The 18952-nt window shown below is 47.7% G+C and overlaps 1 protein-coding gene across 1 annotated transcript; it reads right to left on the bottom strand.

The window, feature by feature from the left end:
* Positions 1-762: 762 nt before the first annotated feature.
* Positions 763-4352, bottom strand: Foxi1 (forkhead box I1). Its single transcript, XM_004664986.2, has 2 exons — positions 3748-4352; positions 763-2382 (listed from the first exon to the last, which is right to left on the bottom strand). The coding sequence occupies exons 1-2, from the start codon at positions 4301-4303 to the stop codon at positions 1823-1825; spliced, it is 1116 nt and encodes a 371-aa protein (XP_004665043.1). The 5' UTR covers positions 4304-4352; the 3' UTR covers positions 763-1822.
* Between the last annotated feature and the right edge of the window lie 14600 nt (positions 4353-18952).

Raw genomic sequence — 18952 nt, 5'->3', positions numbered from 1 at the left:
TTTGATTCTCCTGTACCCATGTAAAGCCAGACACACACAATGGCACATGTGTTTAGAGTTCATTTGTAGTAACCCTAGTGCACCCAGAGTCTTTCTCAATTAATTAATTAATTTTTTTTTTAAAGAAGAAGTTTGGGCTAGGGAGGTTGCTCAGTGGTTGAAGGCACTTTTTGTAAAGCTTGCCAGCCTAGGTTCAAGTTCCCAGTACTTATGTAAAGACAGATGCAAAAATAAATAAATAAATAAATAAAAGTGGGCACATGAATCTGGGGTCCATTTGCAGTAGCAAGAGGTCCTGGTGTGTGCATGCGCAGACACACACACACACACACACACACACACACACACACACAAATATTTGAACAATCAAGAAGTGTGCATGAGCTGCAAAGATTGGAATATGTCCCTTCCATATTGTGTGTATGAAATAGATAGGTTCCTTCCAGGCACCAACCACCCTCCAGACTCCTGTCTTTACACTGGGGGCTTTCGTCTGACTCCACAGCTGGGTCAGGAAAGGGAAATCTTGATGCACTCTTTCTCTGTCTTCTGTCCCAAAACACCCCTAGCCCCAGGCTGCACTGCACTTGACCATGTTAAATCAACCAGGCAAAACTTCTAAGAACCACAAGCTTCTGAAGAGCTTTCTTTTAATTAAAAATAAGAAAACAAAACAATACTTCCCAGGGTGTGCTCTGTTAAGACATCACAGACGTACAAAGTTTGCACAAAAAAAAAACAAAAAAAAAAAAACATACAAGTTCTGGGTGCTGTGAGGGCGGGCGGAGGACCCAGCCCCTGAGGCCACTGTTTCCTCAGACACCTATCCACCTCTCCAGGGCTGTAAAAAGCAATGTGCTTTCACTGAGTATTTGGCCTTGTTTCTCTTGGAAGCCCAAGCTCCCTTCCGCTCACTGGGCCGTGATGCACACACAGGAAACTGAGCTTTACAAGAGTTCACAGGTAGGCAGGACTGGGATGGAGGTTTTGGCGGGCACAGACAACTCTTCTCACTGACCCTTGGCTCTGCTTAACGTCTCTGAGGAGCTGGGAAAGAGATGTCTTGCATCATGCCAGCTAGACGTACTGTCCTCCAGGGGCACTTGGGCTGGGCATCCTGCCACTGGTGTCCCTCCTTGAGTGGTAGACCAAGGAGTGTCAGCCAGTAAAGGGGGGGCAAGGAGAGTATGGACAGGCTACGGTGAGTCATGCTCAGGCTGGTACTGAACTTTGACGGGAGAACAGAAGGCAGTGGGGGGAATGCTGACCTATTTACCATAATCGGCTCCTCACCCCCACCTTCCTTAGCTTGTCAACCAAATCCTCCATGCCTGCTTCCCCTGTTCTAGTCTTTGGGAATTACCAGACCAAGATTTGACAACTATCCCCGTCACTTCCTAGTTTATGACCCTAGAAAAGTTTAATCAATTTCCTTGAGCCTTAGTTTCCTCAGTTGTCAAACGGAGAGGTTCATACCAACCTCACAGGGTGAATGTGTGTAGTCAGCGTGGCCCTGCCTGAAAGAGCCCGTGTCTGACAGCACCCAGCCCAGAGTAAGGGCTCCGCGGGGGCCACCTTCTCACTGCTGGCCAGGTACCAGTCCTTCCATCGCACAGCTGGTTAAGTCTGTTTGCAGATGCCAGTGTGATAAGCAGAAGGCTTCACCGGTACTCTAGAAAGCATGGAATCTTCTGAGCCTTCTGCATGATGTCTGGTCAACTTCAATGTCTCAGATACTGGGGCACTGTGGGGGGCTGGCCTGGAGAACCTCAGTTACTTCCCTCCTCAGGCATGTCCAGGAGGCCTGGGAACTGCTTCATACCTAGACCTCGGTGCCCTCCCTGGGGTAGAGGACACTGTTGGTGTTGAGGCTGTTGTAGAAGTGTGGACCAAACTGGTTGACAACAGAGCCTCCATATCCCAGAGCGTTGGTGGGCATTGGGTTGGCCCATTCGCTCCCAGCCCCGTGGCTGCTGAGGTTGGTGAGGGGGGTGTAGGAGTTGAAACTCAGTGAGTTCTGCCCCATCTTGTCAGTGGGCTCCGGGCTCAGTCCTGGTGTGGCCATAGAGCGGCCCAGGGGGCTTGTTCCACTCACATAGGCTGTCATGGTAGACAGGAAGCTGTTGAGGCACGGGGTGCCTGAGGGAGCAGGGGAGGACCGTTTCTCTGGGGAGCTGGTTGTACCTGGTGAGGCACTGTCCGAGATATCCTGAGGCTCGGCGGTCTTGGGGCTGTTGGTCAGGAGACTGTTCTCTGTCTTCTCTGGTGCCAAGGACCCTGCGCTGGAGGAAGAATCTGATTTTCTCTTCCTCTTCCTGCGGAAATTTCCATTGTCAAACATCTTCTCACAGTTGGGGTCCAGAGTCCAGTAATTCCCTTTGCCTAAAACAAAAGTGGAAGAAGCTAAGTACAATGAAAGATGGACAAAATATGGCTTTGTCCTCATTGTCATAAGCTGAGAAAAAGAACAAAGCCCAGGCTTCCCAGATATCCACCCAACCACACACGCCCATTGCCAAGTACCCACCCCACAGGAGTCTTGGGGACTGGTCATAAAATGGGAATAAGGCATAAAGAACTTTATACGGTAGTTCCCTTCAAGAGCAAAATGCTGGAGAGCAGGATGGGAGAGGGGACAGTAGTAGATAATTCCCTCATTAAGTTTCAGGAAAAGTCAGGAAATCATTCCAGCCTCTCAGTCGTGTGCATGGAGTCTTAGGGTAGACCTGGGTCCAGCTTTACTCCTAATTAGACTTTGAGTGAACCCCAGTTTTTCTAGACTGAAGAACAGGCCTGGTGGACCTGCTTCCCCCAGCCCCAGGCTCAGTATGGGAAAAGAGAGACACTAGACTATCAGAGAAAGGCCTGACCTCTCCCTACTATGTCATCTGGAGGGCAGGGGCAGCCCTTGGATGGGACACTTGTCACCTTCTGAAGGATAAATAGACTTGGCCAGAGTTACTTTGAAAGGAGGCAGAGGTAGGGTACCCCTGAGGCATACCATATATCAATTCGCTTCTTCCTGTAGGGCTATGGTTTGGACATTAAAGAGGAAAGTCCCTAGTCTTGTGTGACATGTGTTTTCAAAGTCAGTCTCCATCACCGTCCTTTCACTCTGTGTCACCTTAGTCAGGCAGGCAGCTTCACGTCTAAATGCTTTTTCCTCACTTATACAATGGGCTCAGTAAGAGCTTCCCTGAACAGGTGCTGCTGGGGTTAGAGGAGGTTCTATGAGGAGGGGACGGCAAGCAGAGCCATGCCATGGGGCCATCAGGGGTGTTCAACCAACGCCAGGTCCTCCTGCCTGCAGGCTTGGTTTGTTCTGGTCGCACTTGCCACACTTCTTACGTGCTGGGTACTGAGGTAGGCATGGGCCTTATAACTCTAGACCATTAAATATATATATATTTTTCTAATTAAATCTACAGTATCACACTACCTCCAACTACAAGTCTGCAGAGTGAACACCCATAACCTGCCTATACTCCAGATGAAGAAACTGGCGTTTAGAGTGCCAACCTGCCCAAGATCACTGACAGGAACCCACAGCATCCTCCGTCTTCCCTCTGGGTTCACATTTTCCTTCACTACAGAGCTCCCTTCAGCCCTGTCTCCTAGCAGCCCCCAGTCGTGGGGCAAGGTGACAGTGGTAGCCACAGTTAGAACTTTCTAGACTGGAGATTGGAGCAGAAATGAAAACGGCTGTCCTGGGGTAGCCTCCCACACTGAAGACACTGCCCCCCTTACCTGGGTCATCCTCGTCTCGTGGTACCTTCTTGAAGCAGTCGTTGAGGGACAGGTTGTGGCGGATGGAGTTCTGCCAACCGGCCTTGCTCTTGTTATAGAAAGGGAAGTTGTCGGCCACATACTGGTAGATCTGGCTAAGCGTGAGGCGCTGGTCAGGTGCCCCGTGGATGGCCATAGCGATCAGAGCCGAGTACGAGTATGGAGGCCGTACCAGCTTCATCAGCTCCTCCTGTGAGGGTATGGGTAGCCAGCCCAGGTCGCTGGGCAGCAGCTGCCTCTGCATGCCATAGGCCTGGGGCAGGAAAGGGCTGGCATTGGTGCCAGGTAGGTAAGGCGGTGGGGTCATAGCTGGCCCGTTGAGCCAGAGATATGGGTTGGGGGCTGCCCCGTACTCTCCACCACCCTCGAAGGAGGGGGGCCGTTGAGGGCTGGGCACACTCTGAGGATGGAAGAAGTTCTCATAGTAAAGGTTCATCTCAGGGGGCTCCTGGCCGATGGTGGGAAACTGGGGGCTGCAGCGAGGTGGAGAGGGCGCAGAGAGGTCATAGGAGCTCATGCTGGGGCTGGGCTGGCCTCACCACCTGCTGCACCTGTGCTCGTGGGAGCTGCCCTGACAGGTGCGGAGCAGGCTGGGCCTCCTCAGACTTATACCCGGAGGGCTCGGCTGGGCGGGCCCCACCTAGGGGCGGCCACCTGCCAGCAGAGCCCAGCCAGGGGCCCGCCTCCCTCCTTTCCCTGTGGCATCAGGTCCCTGCTAACGACATAGCAAAGCTTATTAGGGCTGATACCAAAAATGACATGGGGTACCCCTTCCCAGCTCCCCCTTGCTTTCTCTTCCTTATCGTCACATACTGTCCATTCCCTACCTTTGTTCATTCCCTATCCCCCACCTTTCCCTTCCTTTCTCGCTTTCCTTCTCTGTCCCTTCTATTTATCCTCTCTACAACTTATCATTTCTTTCCTTCATTCGTACTTTCTCTCCCTTCTCTAATTCCTCCCTCTCTTTCTCTCTCTCTCCCTCCCTTCCGCCCTCTCCAGCCTCTCCCTTTCTTCTTCCAGTCCTCCCCCAATGTGACCTTTAATCAGCATCTCATGCCTTGATCTTTAAAAGGGAAAATATACTTTCTGGTGTTGTAAGAGCGCACCCAGCCCTGGGGGATCAGAGAGAAGGCTGGCTTCTGGGGACGACGTCTCAAAAGGCAGCAGGTTCCTGTCTCTTCCACCGACACACACACCAGGCAGGGCAGGAGAAGCCTGGACCAGCCTAGGGACCCACTCAGAGGAACAGCGGGGCTCATAAAAGTAGTACCAAAAAGGGAGAGAATGAGAATTGGATTCTAGGCGGGGGGAATGAGAGAGAACTTCCACGCCATCTCTCCAGCTCCCCACCTGATCCAGCGTCCACCTCAATCGCTGCGCAGAGACCTCTGGTACGGAAGGAGCTGGAGGCAGCGGCAAAGCCCCCGCCTGCCTCTGCGCTCCCTGCACACGCCTGGGCTCCCTCCGCAGGAGCCGCAACCAGGGAGGGCTGTCCACGGCTGCTCAGCTAAGTTCCCTCCTCTCGGCACTCCATTCTCCAGCTAAAGGGTGAAGGTAGCTAGTCGCAGCCTCTCTTTGGTCCCCCTCCACACACATCTGGCCCTGAGCAGCCTGAGTGGCAGCTGGTTTCCCATCTTAGAGTAGGTAGTCATTGTCATCCCCTGGCCATGTTCTCGTGACAGCTGAAACTTCCCTCTGAACAAAGCAGTTAAGGGACGTTCAAGCCAGTTTGTGTCTGCAACACCTCCCTCTGGCCCTGCGGCCTTTGCTTTCCTCTCCCCATTCAACTTCACGTCCTCCAGATGCCATGTTTGCAGTTGACTGCCATCCTGAGGGGAAATGAGGTAATTTGGTGGATGGGGTTTCCCCAGATCCCGAGGGGCCACTTATCCCCACCATGGACAGTGAAGGAAGGGGCCACCTAACAGCATTTAAAGGTCCCCTGAGGTCTAAGGTAAGGGAACTTTGCAAAAGCAAAAGATGGCAGCTCAGTTTCTGTCCACCAGCAGGTCTGGTTAGCTGAGGGTGAACTTTAACTTTCATAGTGTATGCCTCGTGGAGCCCAGCAATGTGACCCAGTGAGGTGCAGTTAACCAAGCCATTCTACTTCTCAATGCTTACCTTACGGAATTGACTAGGGAGGTTCAGTCCATCATGTATCACCCTAACGACTTTTCAACAATGGGGAGCTGGTTAGGCAGCGCATTGTATAAACGATATAGCAATGTGCAGCTATGAAAAATAGATTGCAGGAGAAAAATCAGTGCTGTGGAAAGGTACTTGCAACTTAGTGACATTTACAGAAACAAGCTGTAAAACCATTTAAAAATTTTTTAAAATAATATTTATTTATTTATTTCGCAAGCAGAGAGAGAGAGAGAGAAGAGAGACACAGAAAGGGAATGGGTGTATCAGGGCCTCTGGCTGCTGCAAACTAACTCCAGATACATGTGCCACTTGGTGCATCTGGCTTTACATGGGTACTGGGGACTCAAACCCAGGTTGTTAGGCTGTGTAGACAAGCACCTTATCCTCTGAGCCATCTCTCTAGCCCTCAAACCGTTTTTAAATAAAAGCATATGTACATATGGGACAGAGAAATATAAGTATCAAGCTCTCAACTACTTTTGGATGGAGAGTTGGGTAGGATTGTCTGTCATGGCTTTTCGTGTTTTAAATTTTTTTGTTTATTTTAATTTTATTTATTTATTTGAAAGTGGCAGACAGAGAAAGAGGCAGATGAGAGAGAGAGAGAGAGAGAGACAGAGAGAATGGGTGCACCAGGGCCTCCAGCCACTGCAAACGAACTCCAGACACGTGTGCCCCCTTGTGCATCTGGCTAACGTGGGTCCTGGGGAAATGAGCCTCGAACCGGGGTCCTTAGGCTTCACAGGCAAGCGCTCAAGTGCTAAGTCATCTCTCCAGCCCTCTCATGGCTTTTCCAGAATTTCTGATCTACATGGCTAGAGAAAGGCAAGCCCATGGGTGCTTTGCTGTTGGGTTGATACACAAGAGGCTAGAAAGAAATGCGCAGGTGGGACTGTAGTGAGCGCAGCTCTGAGAGCAGGAGGCACTGCCTGCAAAGGCCAGTCTTGGCTCTGAAGAACTGGGCAGACCCAACGAGCCATTCAGCTTTGCTCAGCCTCAATCTTCTCCACTGAGAATGGGAGGGAGAGCAGTACTTAACTCATCTGGTTGTTGCGAGCACTCATTGAGACAATCAAGAGGACTCATGTCACCTGGTTCCAAGAGGCAACAATAAATACTATGTTGTAGTCAATAGAGATGTAATAGTTACAATCAAGCCCTTCTGAGTTTACTGCCTTGTGAGTTAATTGACTCCATTGAGCCTCCAGTGGGCAACAGAGGTGTGACAGGGATTACAATGAAAGAGGGAGGGATTTTCAGTGTAGACCCTGACTGCACAGCCATAATCGGCCAGTGGCAGAACATGGAGTCCAGAGTCACTTATGTTTGCAGTTAGGCTGGCCCGAGACCCTCCCAGTCCCCTTTCACCTTCTCTGGGGTCTCCCGGCCTGGAGTCATGCTCACGCGTCTCCCAGGTTGCACGTGGGCCCTGGTTTCTTCTCGCTGTTGATCAGAGAAAGCCTGATCAGTTTTAGGAGAGACCTTGTCCAGTATCCTGAGTGTAGTCAGTGGGGACCAAAGCACCTTGGCCTGCCCTGAACCTCACCACAGGGTGAGTTCATCAGGCCAGGGGTGTGCAGAACATTCCTGAAGGGCCTCTCATCCCAGATTTCCACAAACCTTGCTCCGTCAACTGCTTGGCCAGACCCAGGGCTTCTGAGAGCACAGTCAAATGCCTCATTTTATGGATGAAATTATATTTAGATCTTTTGAGAAATCCTCAAGTGGGACGACTCAAACCCAAGAAGCCATGAACTGCCCCACAACAGGGGTGGGGAAGTAAAAAGAAATATGAACTCGAAGGTGGAAGGGGTCTGAGCCAGCCGTGGGACTGCTGAGGCTGCAGCCCACATGCTCCCGTCCAGACCGATGCCTTTTTTGAGTGAGAAAGATCCTATCTTCTAAACCCCATGCTGGGTATTGGGGGCAAGGTAATACACATTGACATGGGCCTTGGAATTAGGTCAGAGGTGGCCTTGATATTTGGTGATTGTGTGATTTTGGCCAAGTGTCTTAACCTTACAAGGCTTTGGTTTGCTTATCCATAGAACAAAGACACAAATCCTATCAGTCTTGGGGATACTGAGGATGATGGCAAACGCCTGGTCCCAGGAACCAGTAGTGACTGAGGTGGCCCTGGGCAGGAGGTGCAACATCATTTCCTCCTCTGCCTGCTTTCACCTCTGGGAAATTGAAACTGGGAACAATGCCCTGAGAAGGAAGGCAAAATGCACTGCCACTGTTTCTGGAGCCCAGCAATCAGCCGTTGAACTTTCTGCCCAGAAGCCTAGGCTGGCTCCCACTGACCCCTCGTCCATACTGGTTGACCAGGGCCAATACCTGTGGCCTTGACCTTCAGGGGAATAGAGAATTGTGCTCTTTCAGGGGTGTCAATCAAAGAGGAAGGAGGCCCTCAATAGTGTATTTCCACTGCACTGACTCATTAGCTCTCTGGACCACATAGCAAAGGATTGGGTGTCCCCACTTAGTGTTGAGGACAGAGACACGGTGGTGGTGGGGGATGAATAACTGGGAAATTGAGAAAGGCAAGAGTAGACCCAGGGGCTGTGTACTAGGTTTCACACAGGGGGCAAAGGGGTCAGGCCCTGGTGTCTTTGAGTCTCAGTCCCGCCTCTACTCCTAAGGCAATATGCTAGCTGTGGTCCCACACTAATGGTTCTGAGCCTCAGACACCTCATCTGTGAACTGGAGAGACTCAACGACTTCCAAGCGTTGCTTCAAGAACCAAATGCATGGCTTCCAAGACACATTCAACCCCAGTTATACACACTCCCCAAGGCTTAAGGATTGGTGCAGAAGAAAGGGCGGGGAGGTGTTAAGAGACACAAGGCAGGGAGCAGTACCCTGAGACACATCTGCCTCCAAGACACAGAGGTCCTACTTACCCCACAGTGGACACCAGTTACCCTACTGTGAGGGCCAGCAGGGAAATGGGGTCAGGGGAGAGGGGATATACTAAAACCTATGTAAAAAATGCCCATATATATATATATATATGTGTGTGTGTGTGTGTGTGTGTGTGTGTGTGTGTGTGTGTGTGTGTGTCTGGAGAGATGGCTTAGCAGTTAAGGTGCTTGCTGGCAAAGCCAAAGGACTCAAGTTTGATTCCCTAGTACCCGTGGAAAGCCAGATCAAGGTGGCACATGCATCTGGAGTTTATTTGCAATGGCTAGAGGCCCCCTCTACACACATCCTATTTTTCTCTCTCTCTTAAATAAATAAATGTAATAAAGATTATTTTAAAATCCCAGTTATCATTAGGCATGCAGGAGGCCCGCTGGCGGGAGATGTCCATGACCTACCACTTGGGGTTCCAGCAGCCCAAGCTTATGAACCTTCCCTGCTTCTCCTCGATTTACCTTTGACTGGGGCCTGGTGCCTCTCTACATGCGAAGCACAAATAACTTCCTAAGCTTTCAGGACTCTCGCAGGATGGAAATAGGTTAGGATGGCAAAATGAGGATTATTGACTGGCTAAAACATGGGACCATAGTTATCTGTAAAATGAGCATAAGAAAATCAAATCTTATCCAGTCTCTACAAATAGTTCTTTGTGTCCAGCATGGAGCTCTCCTGTGGTTTTCCTGTCCTGCCTGGGAAGCAACGTTCACAAGGGTCGTGTCCGAACATTTGGGAACTTGGCATGGGGATGGTGGCTTAGCCTCAGGGGGGACTTTGTACACGTCTAAGTCTGGCTAGGACCTAAGGGAATCACGTTTCTAGTTGGAGAAACATAGATCAATACCGCCCTCTGGCGGCCTTCTTTTTAAAAGCAGGAAGTAGGCTGCAGGACAAAGCAAAAGCTTAAAAGGCCTGGAGACCTGAGTGACAGACTGAAGCTTGCTGGTCCCAGGATGAAGAGCAGTCCGCGGAGGAAGCAAATCCTTTGAGAAGAAAAATGCTTGCCTCTACTACCATGGGAATAGTGCGAACTGGGTTGGAATGCAGGCCTGTTTGAGGAGGGCTTTGGACCACATGACTGACGAAAATTCCTACAGCTGCGTTTTCTGTGCATCTTGATGCATGTATCCCCTGAGCCTGCTTCCTCATCTGTAAAATAACTATTGCAAGTTCCAAAGAGGTAATAGTACAATGTCTGTGAGACAATGCGTGGATGTCAGTCATTCCTTTATTATCCAGCAAATACTAAATTGTCTTCATAAGACCAGTTCTGGGATGATCATTTTGGATACCATTACAGTCACACAACACTGAGACTCACATCCTCTGGGTTTGCTAATTTTGTGTAGCACATGTGGTTTGATTTACCTCGAATGTTTTAACTCACTTTCTAAGTGTTCAACTTGCTTTAAATTAGATAAAAGTCCATGGGCCTTCTGGAGATGGGCTATCAGTAGTCAGTGCCTCTTGCCATAAATAAAATAAGAATTAGTGGTTATTTAGATCTTGCACTGTACTGGACACAGCCTGAATGCATCCAAGTTTTAAAGTAGCTATAAAATAACTATGCCACTCTCTTAAGGATGTTTTTCATTGGGGTCATTGACTCTAAGAAAAACCAATATGGTTAATTGCATTTATTGTTATAAGAGTTTGGGTTATTAGACCTTATTACTTAAAGGGTTCCTTATTATATACTTTTAACTAAATAGATGCATTAATATTTTGTAACTCACTAGTAAGTCTTTCAGAATGGTACCTGCTCTGTGAGTCTGGTGGGTTTCAACTCTTGCCTATTTTTCTTCTCTCCTCATTCCACTGGGCAGGAGCAGCCCACTTGGGACTTGCCACCCAAGCCCTGTGGCTATAACAGTGACCTTCATCACCAGTCCCTGATGCACACTCTTCTTTCCAAAGCCACCTCTGACAACTCTTTGGGGAGAAAAATGTAGCATTGGAGTTGGTCTCTTACTTTCCTATGGACTCCCCCATTCCCATTCTAGGTCTCATCCCCCAACCTTATCAACCTACCACTTAAGACGAACCAGTGATGTGTTCCCCACCTTGGGGCATTGCGTTTTGGGGTGAAGACCAGGAGGGCACCACAGAATGATGCCTCTGTCCATGGTGTTACACAGTCCATGCACCATGTTGGTAAAGTTACAATGGAGCTGAAGAATCCCTGCTGTCTAGTGCCATCCGGAAGATGGACAAGCAAGACACTTTTTCACATGTTTATGGTGTTTATGGTATCATCATGCTGCTGCTCCCCTGAGCACATAGCACCTGCAATATGGGCTACAGTGGATAACAGCTGCTAATAAATGAGTGTGTTACTTGTTTATGTACTTACCACGCTATGTTACAAATCTTGAGTGTATAAGGCTCCCCTCATACAAAATGTTACCCATCGAAAGTTTTCAGCCTCCTACACCTCATGTTCTTCATATCCCTTGATTGTACCAAGAGACCACTTGGAATGACCAGCCCAGACCATCGAGGTTTATGAAAGTGAATTCACAAGATTTGCACAGTGATGAGATGACTTCACAATGTGTTTCTCAGAATGTGTCCCAATTGTGCAGTTGGGGTTGGGGAGATGGCTCAGTGATTAAACGCACTTGCTTACAAAGGCTGCCTGCTGAAATTGAGTCCCAGGTAAAGTCCAGGTAAAGCCAAAGGCACAAAGTGGCATATGCATCTGGAGTTTGTTCGCAGTGGCAAGAGGCGCTGGCCTACTCATACGCTCTCTCTCTCTCTCCCTCACCCCATTTCTTTCTGCTCATAAACAAATAAATAATTTAAAAATGAATGTGTCCTGGTTGTGTGGTCAGGGCTGGTTGTCCATACTTTAGCCTAAATCTCGGGTGATGGCGAGTACACCAGGATAGTGAGCTCTTTGTGGGCTATTCCTGAATTGGCTTTCCTCTGGGAATGGGAAAGTGAAGCTATGCTGGGCCTGTGGTCTCAGTAGGACTCTGCTTTGCAGGTATTGTTGTTGTATTCACAGAGATGTTTTTATTCTTGCCAGCGATAAACAACAATTGTGCAATGGTGGCTAGATCCCTGTTGTCTTAATGGATGTGTCTTAGGAGTTAAATAGCCAATAGTTACTGGGTCATCACTTCTACTTCACACATGAGGGTTGCAGGTACCCTGGCTGCTGCTACATCCCTGCCATCTGTATAGTTTCTTCCACGATGAATGATGCTGGGGAGATTGAGCCTGGGGCCATGCACTTATGGGCAGCAGTAATAGACTGGGGTACTCCACAAGAGGAACACATTCTTCCTGTTTTCTCAGTGTCTTGGGACATAGCACATATTTTTTTTTATTATTTATTTATTTGAGAGCGACAGACACAGAGAGAAAGACAGATAGAGGGAGAGAGAGAGAATGGGCGCGCCAGGGCTTCCAGCCTCTGCAAACGAACTCCAGACACGTGCGCCCCCTTGTGCATCTGGCTAACGTGGGACCTGGGGAACCAAGCCTTGAACCGGGGTCCTTAGGCTTCACAGGCAAGCGCTCAACCGCTAAGCCATCTCTCCAGCCCTACATAGCACATATTTTTAAAAACATTTTGTTTTTATTTATTTATTTATTTGACAGAGAAAGGAGGGAGAGAGAAAGGGAGAAAGAATTGGTGCACCAGGGCCTCCAGCCACTTCAAACAAACCCCATACTCATGAGCCCCCTTGTGCATCTGGGTCCTGGGGAATCAAGCCTGGGTCCTTTGGCTTTGCAGGCAAACACCTTAACTGCTAAGCCATCTCTCTAGCCCTACAACACATATTTTTGATGGTGCCAGGAATATCCCTTGGCTGGAACAGTGTAGACAGGTTGGGACTGAGATGTGTGTGTGTGTGTGTGTGTGTGTGTGTGTGTGTGTGTGTGTGTGTCTGATAATTCAATTGATGTCAGTCTTATGCACATTGAGAATTTCAGCACCTGAGCAGGTGGCCAGCCCATGGTCTCCACAGTGTCCTCACCAGTCATGTCAACACCCTCAGATCACAATATTCAGAGGAAAATTGTATTCAAATATGTACAGAGAGGTTTTTTTTCTAGTGATTCCATAAACAAAAGGTGTAACAACTATTTACATGACATTTATATTGAATTAGAAATTTACATAATCTAGAGGCTATTTAAAGTATAAAGGAAGATGTACATTGGTTATATACAAGTATCATGGTCTTTTGTGAGAGGCCAGAACATTGTATGTTTTGCTATCACAGAGTGTCCTGTGACTGACTATGGTGGATACAAAGGGATGATTGGACATCAGCAGGATGAAGGTGAAAGGGTAGGAAGGGCTCTGCCCACTGTGACCACTAGATTGGTCCCTATGCCTCTTTGAAATGCCTCTTGTTTAGAGCTCAGTGTGAACATTCCTCTATTAAGTGCTAACTAAAGAGAGGGAAGCCACCATTGCCCTGTATTGTTAGTTTTTCTAGCTGGCTTACTAACCATCTAGTAAGCATCTTGTCACAGATGAGGAAATCGGACTCAGCAAAGTCAATACATTTCTGCAAGGTCTCTGATTTAAATTTCTATAGGAACCAAGGAAGTTAGGACCACTATTCCCTCATTAATATTTTATCATTGTTGGAAGCCTTACAGGTAAAAGATAGAATGGGATACTGTCTAAGCCATCCTTATCTTGGGGGTTAGGCTGTGTCCCTTTAGACCCTAGACCTTCAGGACAGAGTTTTCTCTCATTCTGCAAAGTCAATCAGGGCACTACTTTTTATGAAAAGTAGTGCCAATGATGGTTGACTTAGTCTGCCAGAAATTAACAAAGGTTCTTAATACAGGCCTCAAATCAAAGTGATGAGGTCTGGATCTAACAGGCCAAGATGTTCTATGAGAATGGGTTAAACATACTTCACCAGGGCCAGCATAGCCCTCCACTTGGGCCCATGAGCCATCTGGATGGGAGACTAGACCTCATCCACATTTACCCACACTCAGGACTTTACCCAGCCATACCACCAAGCTGCAGACCCTACATCTCAGCTGATTCCAATGTGAGTAAATGCCACAAGATGAGGCTTTGGATCTTCTTCCCAAGAGCTGTCAAAGGGGCTGAAAGATGCATCATGAGAGTGCTGGTAATTAGTTACTTCTCCATTTGTCCAATGAGAAATAAACAATGAGAAATAGGGGATGGAGCATTCTCCATCTCCCTTGGCCAGGGATGTCATGAACAGATGAGCAGACCCATCTGCTGAGCAGCCAGCTGTCTCTTTCTGATTTGTCATAAAGCTGTGGGCAGAACACTGATGTGGTGTCCTGAGCTGCTCCCCATTTTCCTTTGCCTCACTTCTCTGATGCCTGGACATGCATCACTCCCCTCTCCCAAAATAAATTAGATTGAATTCTTTGGGTTATATATTTACTATGTACTTCAGTTACTCTAGATGATTTTTCAAATGTGGAATTATGAGGTGGGCCCTTGGGAGGAGCTTGCTTGTCTATTTGGCCTGCAAACCATTCTTGGGGTCCATGGGACTCAAGGTATACTAGTTAGAAGCAGAAATGAATTTATAATACACAGTGTCAGAGGCCCTACACCTTTCCCATGTTGCTGCCAGCTGGGGACCAACTATTCAAAACATGTGTGCCCCTGGGGGGATATTGTACATTCAAATTGTCACACCCTCCCCATCTTGGGAAAGAAGGACATCTTGGTATTACAAAGGAATGGAGAAATCATGTGATAGAACAGGAGCAGAATGCAACAGAAGGGCTGTGAGGAGCTGACTGCATCAGAATATGTCATACAACTTCTCCAAGTCTTCAGACATGACAGTTTCCTGAGTTTTTAGCTGCATGCTCTGCCTTAGTAGCCAGTGCAACAACTGAGTGTGCTCAAGATCATGCGGCCCTGCCTCCGGAGGTCTACCAGTTGCTCATCCAAGAGCCTTAGTTTGGACTTCCCATTTGCTGCTGCTGTAGAGCCAAATCCACTGGCTCATGACTCCAGTTACCTAGTTTCTCTTAGGAATGTTGGTATTGGATTTAATGCCACACTGTGGGATGTGGGATCCAGCTTGTCAAGGAACTACTGAAAGGGCCAAGCTTTGAAACTCATAGTCTGAGCTTGAACCAACAGGAAATGGAACACTAGGGTAGGGACAGGCTGGGAAAAAAAAATTCCCTCTTTTTCCTCCTTTGAACAGTCTATTCTTGAAGAAGATTGCTCCATATACCTGTCTACAGGTACCTAAGAAGTTGAACCTTTCTGTGGCCTCTTGTGGCCAACAAGCTAACATCCAAACTTCCATTGCTCATTGCTTTCTGTCTTTTCATGTCTTTATTTTTTAAATATCCTTTATTATTTATTTAACTTACTAGAGAGAGAAAAAAGTAGAGAGAAAGAATGGGTATACCAGGGCCCCCAGCCACTGCAAATTCCAGAAGCATGTACCATCTTGTGCATCTGAATTATGTGGGTTCTAGAGAATTGAACCTGGGTCCTTAGGCTTAACAGGAAAGTGCTTTAACAGCTAAGCCATCTCTCCAGCCCTTCTTCTCTTTCTTACTCTCCTGGGACTGCATAATATACAAAGAGCATGGGCTTTTAGTCATTGTCTATGTGTCTGTTTCCAGATAATTGTAGCCACCAGAAATATGTAGAGGAGCCAGAGTTCAGACAGGAATGACAAGCAGAGAAGTTACAGGTCAGGAAGCTCAGCTGGTTTGGGATGCTGGAAAGGCCATCAGTTTCCCTCAATTTCTTTCCTACTTGCTGGCAAGCCTGAAATCTAGAAGAAAGAAGGATAACTGAATCCCACTCCATGCTTAGAGATAAGACTAACAACAGCCCTTTCCTAAGGAGAAGAAACTTGATGCCTGTGGTGGTTTGATTCAGGTGTCCCCCATAAACTTAGGTGTTCTGAATGCTAGGTTCCCAGCTGATGGATATTTGGGAATTAATGCCTCCTGGAGGGAGTGTATTGTTGGGGGCGGGCTTATGGGCTTTATAGCCAGTTTCCCCATTCCAGTGTTTGGCATATCCTCCTGTTGCTGTGGTCCACCTTCTGTTGGCCAGGGGGTGTTGTCCACCCTCTCCTCATGCCATTGTTTTCCCCTGCCATCGTGAAGCTTCCCCTTGAGCCTGGGAGCCAAAATAAATTTCTTTTTCCCAGAAGCTACTCTTGTTGGGTGATTTCTACCAGCAATGAGAACTGGACTGCAACAGTAAGGTGGTACTGAGGAGTGGGGTTGCACCTGACTGTGTGGCTTTGGCCTTTTGGAGCTGGTTTTCAAGAGGAATGTGGAAGGAGTTGAAACCTTGGCCTAAGATGTTTTGCAGTGCTGTAAGTACAGCTTGATGGACTATTCTGGTCAGAGCTGAAAGACCTGAAGGCAGTAAGAACTATGGACTGTGAGGTTTAGCTTATGAGGGTGAGAAAGAGCTTTGCCTGGACTGGGCTAGCAGTTTGTGTGAGAAGCTTGCTCTTATGCCCATGTCCTGAGAAGTTGTGCAGGGTTGCTTTGCGTAGAAATGAACTGGTGTGTGCAGAGGGATATGGCACAGAAAGAAAAATCCTTGGGTGAACTGTTGCCTGTTCAGCTGCAACTGAGAGATTACAACCTTTGAGACTGGGCTAGCTGACCTGCGCTGGGGCAACAAGAAGAATGTAGACTCTTTTGAAGGGTCTGAGTGCTCAAGGTGTCCTGTTCTTTAAAGTCTGCTTTATTTCTCCCTGGATTAACAAATTGGCACCCTACCTGGTATCATGGACTATAAGAAATGCTGGAAAGAGGGTCATTGAGTTTGCAACACGGTCTTGTGTTTTGGAAATGGCCATGGGCAGTGTGAAGCGGGTTTGCTGGTTACCTGCATAGAGACTCCATAGGGCCATGAGGATGAACCGTGGCTTGCAGTGGAGACCCAGTGGAGATGCCGGGACCATGAGATGGCTGCCCAGGAGCTGCTGGCCCCGATGAAGTTTTCCAGGACTGTGAGTAGCCTAGCTGGAGGACGGAATTGGAATGCCAGAGACTTGTTGCTGGTTAGAATTATCGGACTTGAAGATTTGTCACTGGTTTGAGTTGCTGGACTTGAAGCTACAGAGTTTGATGTTTGCCCTGGTTGTTTTAAATCTTGTATTGGTTAAATGTTTCTTTGCTATGCCCAATGCCATCTATTGCAGTGTGAATATTTATTCTGTGCCATTATGGGTTTTTGAGGTTATTTTTTGGCATTATGGCTCAGTTAAAAGATCTTGAACTATGGGGATGTATGAACATCATTGGAATTGATAAAAAATATGGGGACTTTTAAAGTCAGACTGAATGTATTGTATTTCATATCATGTATGGATATCAGTTTATGGGGGCCAGGGGTGGAATGTGGTGGTTTGATTCAGGTGTCCCCCATAAACTTAGGTGTTCTGAATGCTAGGTTCCCAGCTGATGGATATTTGGGAATTAATGCCTCCTGGAGGGAGTGTATTGTTGGGGGCGGGCTTATGGGCTTTATAGCCAGTTTCCCCATGCCAGTGTTTGGCACACCCTCCTGTTGCTGTGGTCTACCTTCTGTTGTCCAGGGCGTGATGTCCACCCTCTGCTCATGCCATCATTTCCCCCTGCCATCGTGGAGCTTCCCATAGAGCCTGTAAGCCAAAATAAATCTCTTTTTCCCAGAAGCTATTCTTGTTGGGTGATTTCTACCAGCAATGTGAACCGGACTGCAACAATGCCCTAGATCACATTGAAATGTGAAAGGATGGTATCAGCTGTATCTCAAAGGCAGGGAGCTTAAAGGGTGGGCAAAGAAGGGCCATTGAGGGGGATTACCTGGAAAGAGACTGGAGCTTAGGGTCAGGCCAATCTGGATTCCAAATCAGGTCCTACAGATCACAGTTGTGTGGCATTTGACAGTCTCTTAACTATAAAGTGAGGGGGGCTTGGTGTAGTGATCTCTAAAGATTATTATGTTTCAAATTCAAGATGTCCACCACACTACTATGTTTTGAACACTGGGTCCACAGCTTGTGGTGCTACTTTGAAGTCTGCAACACCTTTAGGATGGGAGGCCTGTCTAGTAAAAATAGATCACCAGGGGCAGGACTTTGAAAGTTATCCCTGCTTCTGGTTCTAGTCTATTTTCCCTGCTTACTGATCAGCCACCACATGAATAGCTCCACACCCTGCTCCCACCACCATGCCTTCTCCACCATAATGAGCTGAAGTCCCTCTGAAGCCATGAACCAAATTACAAAAAGAAATCCCTTTCAGTTATTTCTATCAGATATTTTGGTCACAGTCATGGAAAAAGCAATGAACACAGGTTTATTTCTTTTAGAGGGAGCAAGAGTGAGAAAGTGAAAGAGAAAGAGAGAGAGAGAGAGAGAGAGAGAGAGAGAGACAGAGAGAGAATTGGTGCACTAGTGCCTCAACCATTTTAATCAAACAGATTTTTGGGCCACCTAGTGCACATGTGTAGCCTTGTGCTTATGTTACCTTTGTCTGGCTTATGTGGGATCTGGAGAGAGATTGAACATGGGTCCTTAGGCTTCACAGGCAAGTGCCTTAATGGCTAAGCCATCTCTCCAGCTCACCTCAGGTCTGTTCAATTAAGGTTCCAGTTAGTCTCCCTCTCACAGGCCTGCTGGAGAAGGTGTGTTGCTGGGAGTGAATCGTGAGTGCAGGCCTAAGGTGTATTCTGAACCAGTTTGAGCTCTGACTATGGATGTATGATGAGGTGAACCAGCTTCCTCCACCATGATGAAACTTCCCTTGGAACTGGTAAGTCTGAAATAAATGTTTTCCTCCTATAAGCTGCTCCTGGTCAGGAGTTTGTCCCAGCAACTAAAAAGTAACTGTGATAACACGGTAAACCACATAGAGAAAGGAAAAGACATATAAGGTAGATCTTACCTCTCTCTGCCTTCCTCCCATACATATCATTTAACATTCCTTCCCTGTGCACACCTTCCTGGACATTACTAGCTGGTTTTACACTGATCTGGGTTATAACTCAGGTCACATAAGGAAGGTTGTGCAAAATATTTCCCCTCTACCCTCATATGTCTTGGGAGCCATATCTGCATTATGAGTGGGGGATGGAATAAGGTAGTAG

The sequence above is a fragment of the Jaculus jaculus genome, chromosome 6 (genome assembly GCF_020740685.1).
Source record: "Jaculus jaculus isolate mJacJac1 chromosome 6, mJacJac1.mat.Y.cur, whole genome shotgun sequence".
Taxonomy (NCBI): domain Eukaryota; kingdom Metazoa; phylum Chordata; class Mammalia; order Rodentia; family Dipodidae; genus Jaculus; species Jaculus jaculus.
The sequence above is the reverse complement of the archived record's forward strand: the minus strand, read 5'-3'. Positions and strand labels throughout refer to the sequence as shown.

Coding starts and splice junctions, on each gene's coding strand:
- Foxi1 (XM_004664986.2), bottom strand. CDS start 4,303: ATGAGCTCCTATGACCTCTCTGCGCCCTCTCCACCTCGCTGCAGCCCC. Junction 2,383..3,747: donor ACGAGACGAGGATGACCCAG/GTAAGGGGGGCA, acceptor CTTTTGTTTTAG/GCAAAGGGAATTACTGGACT.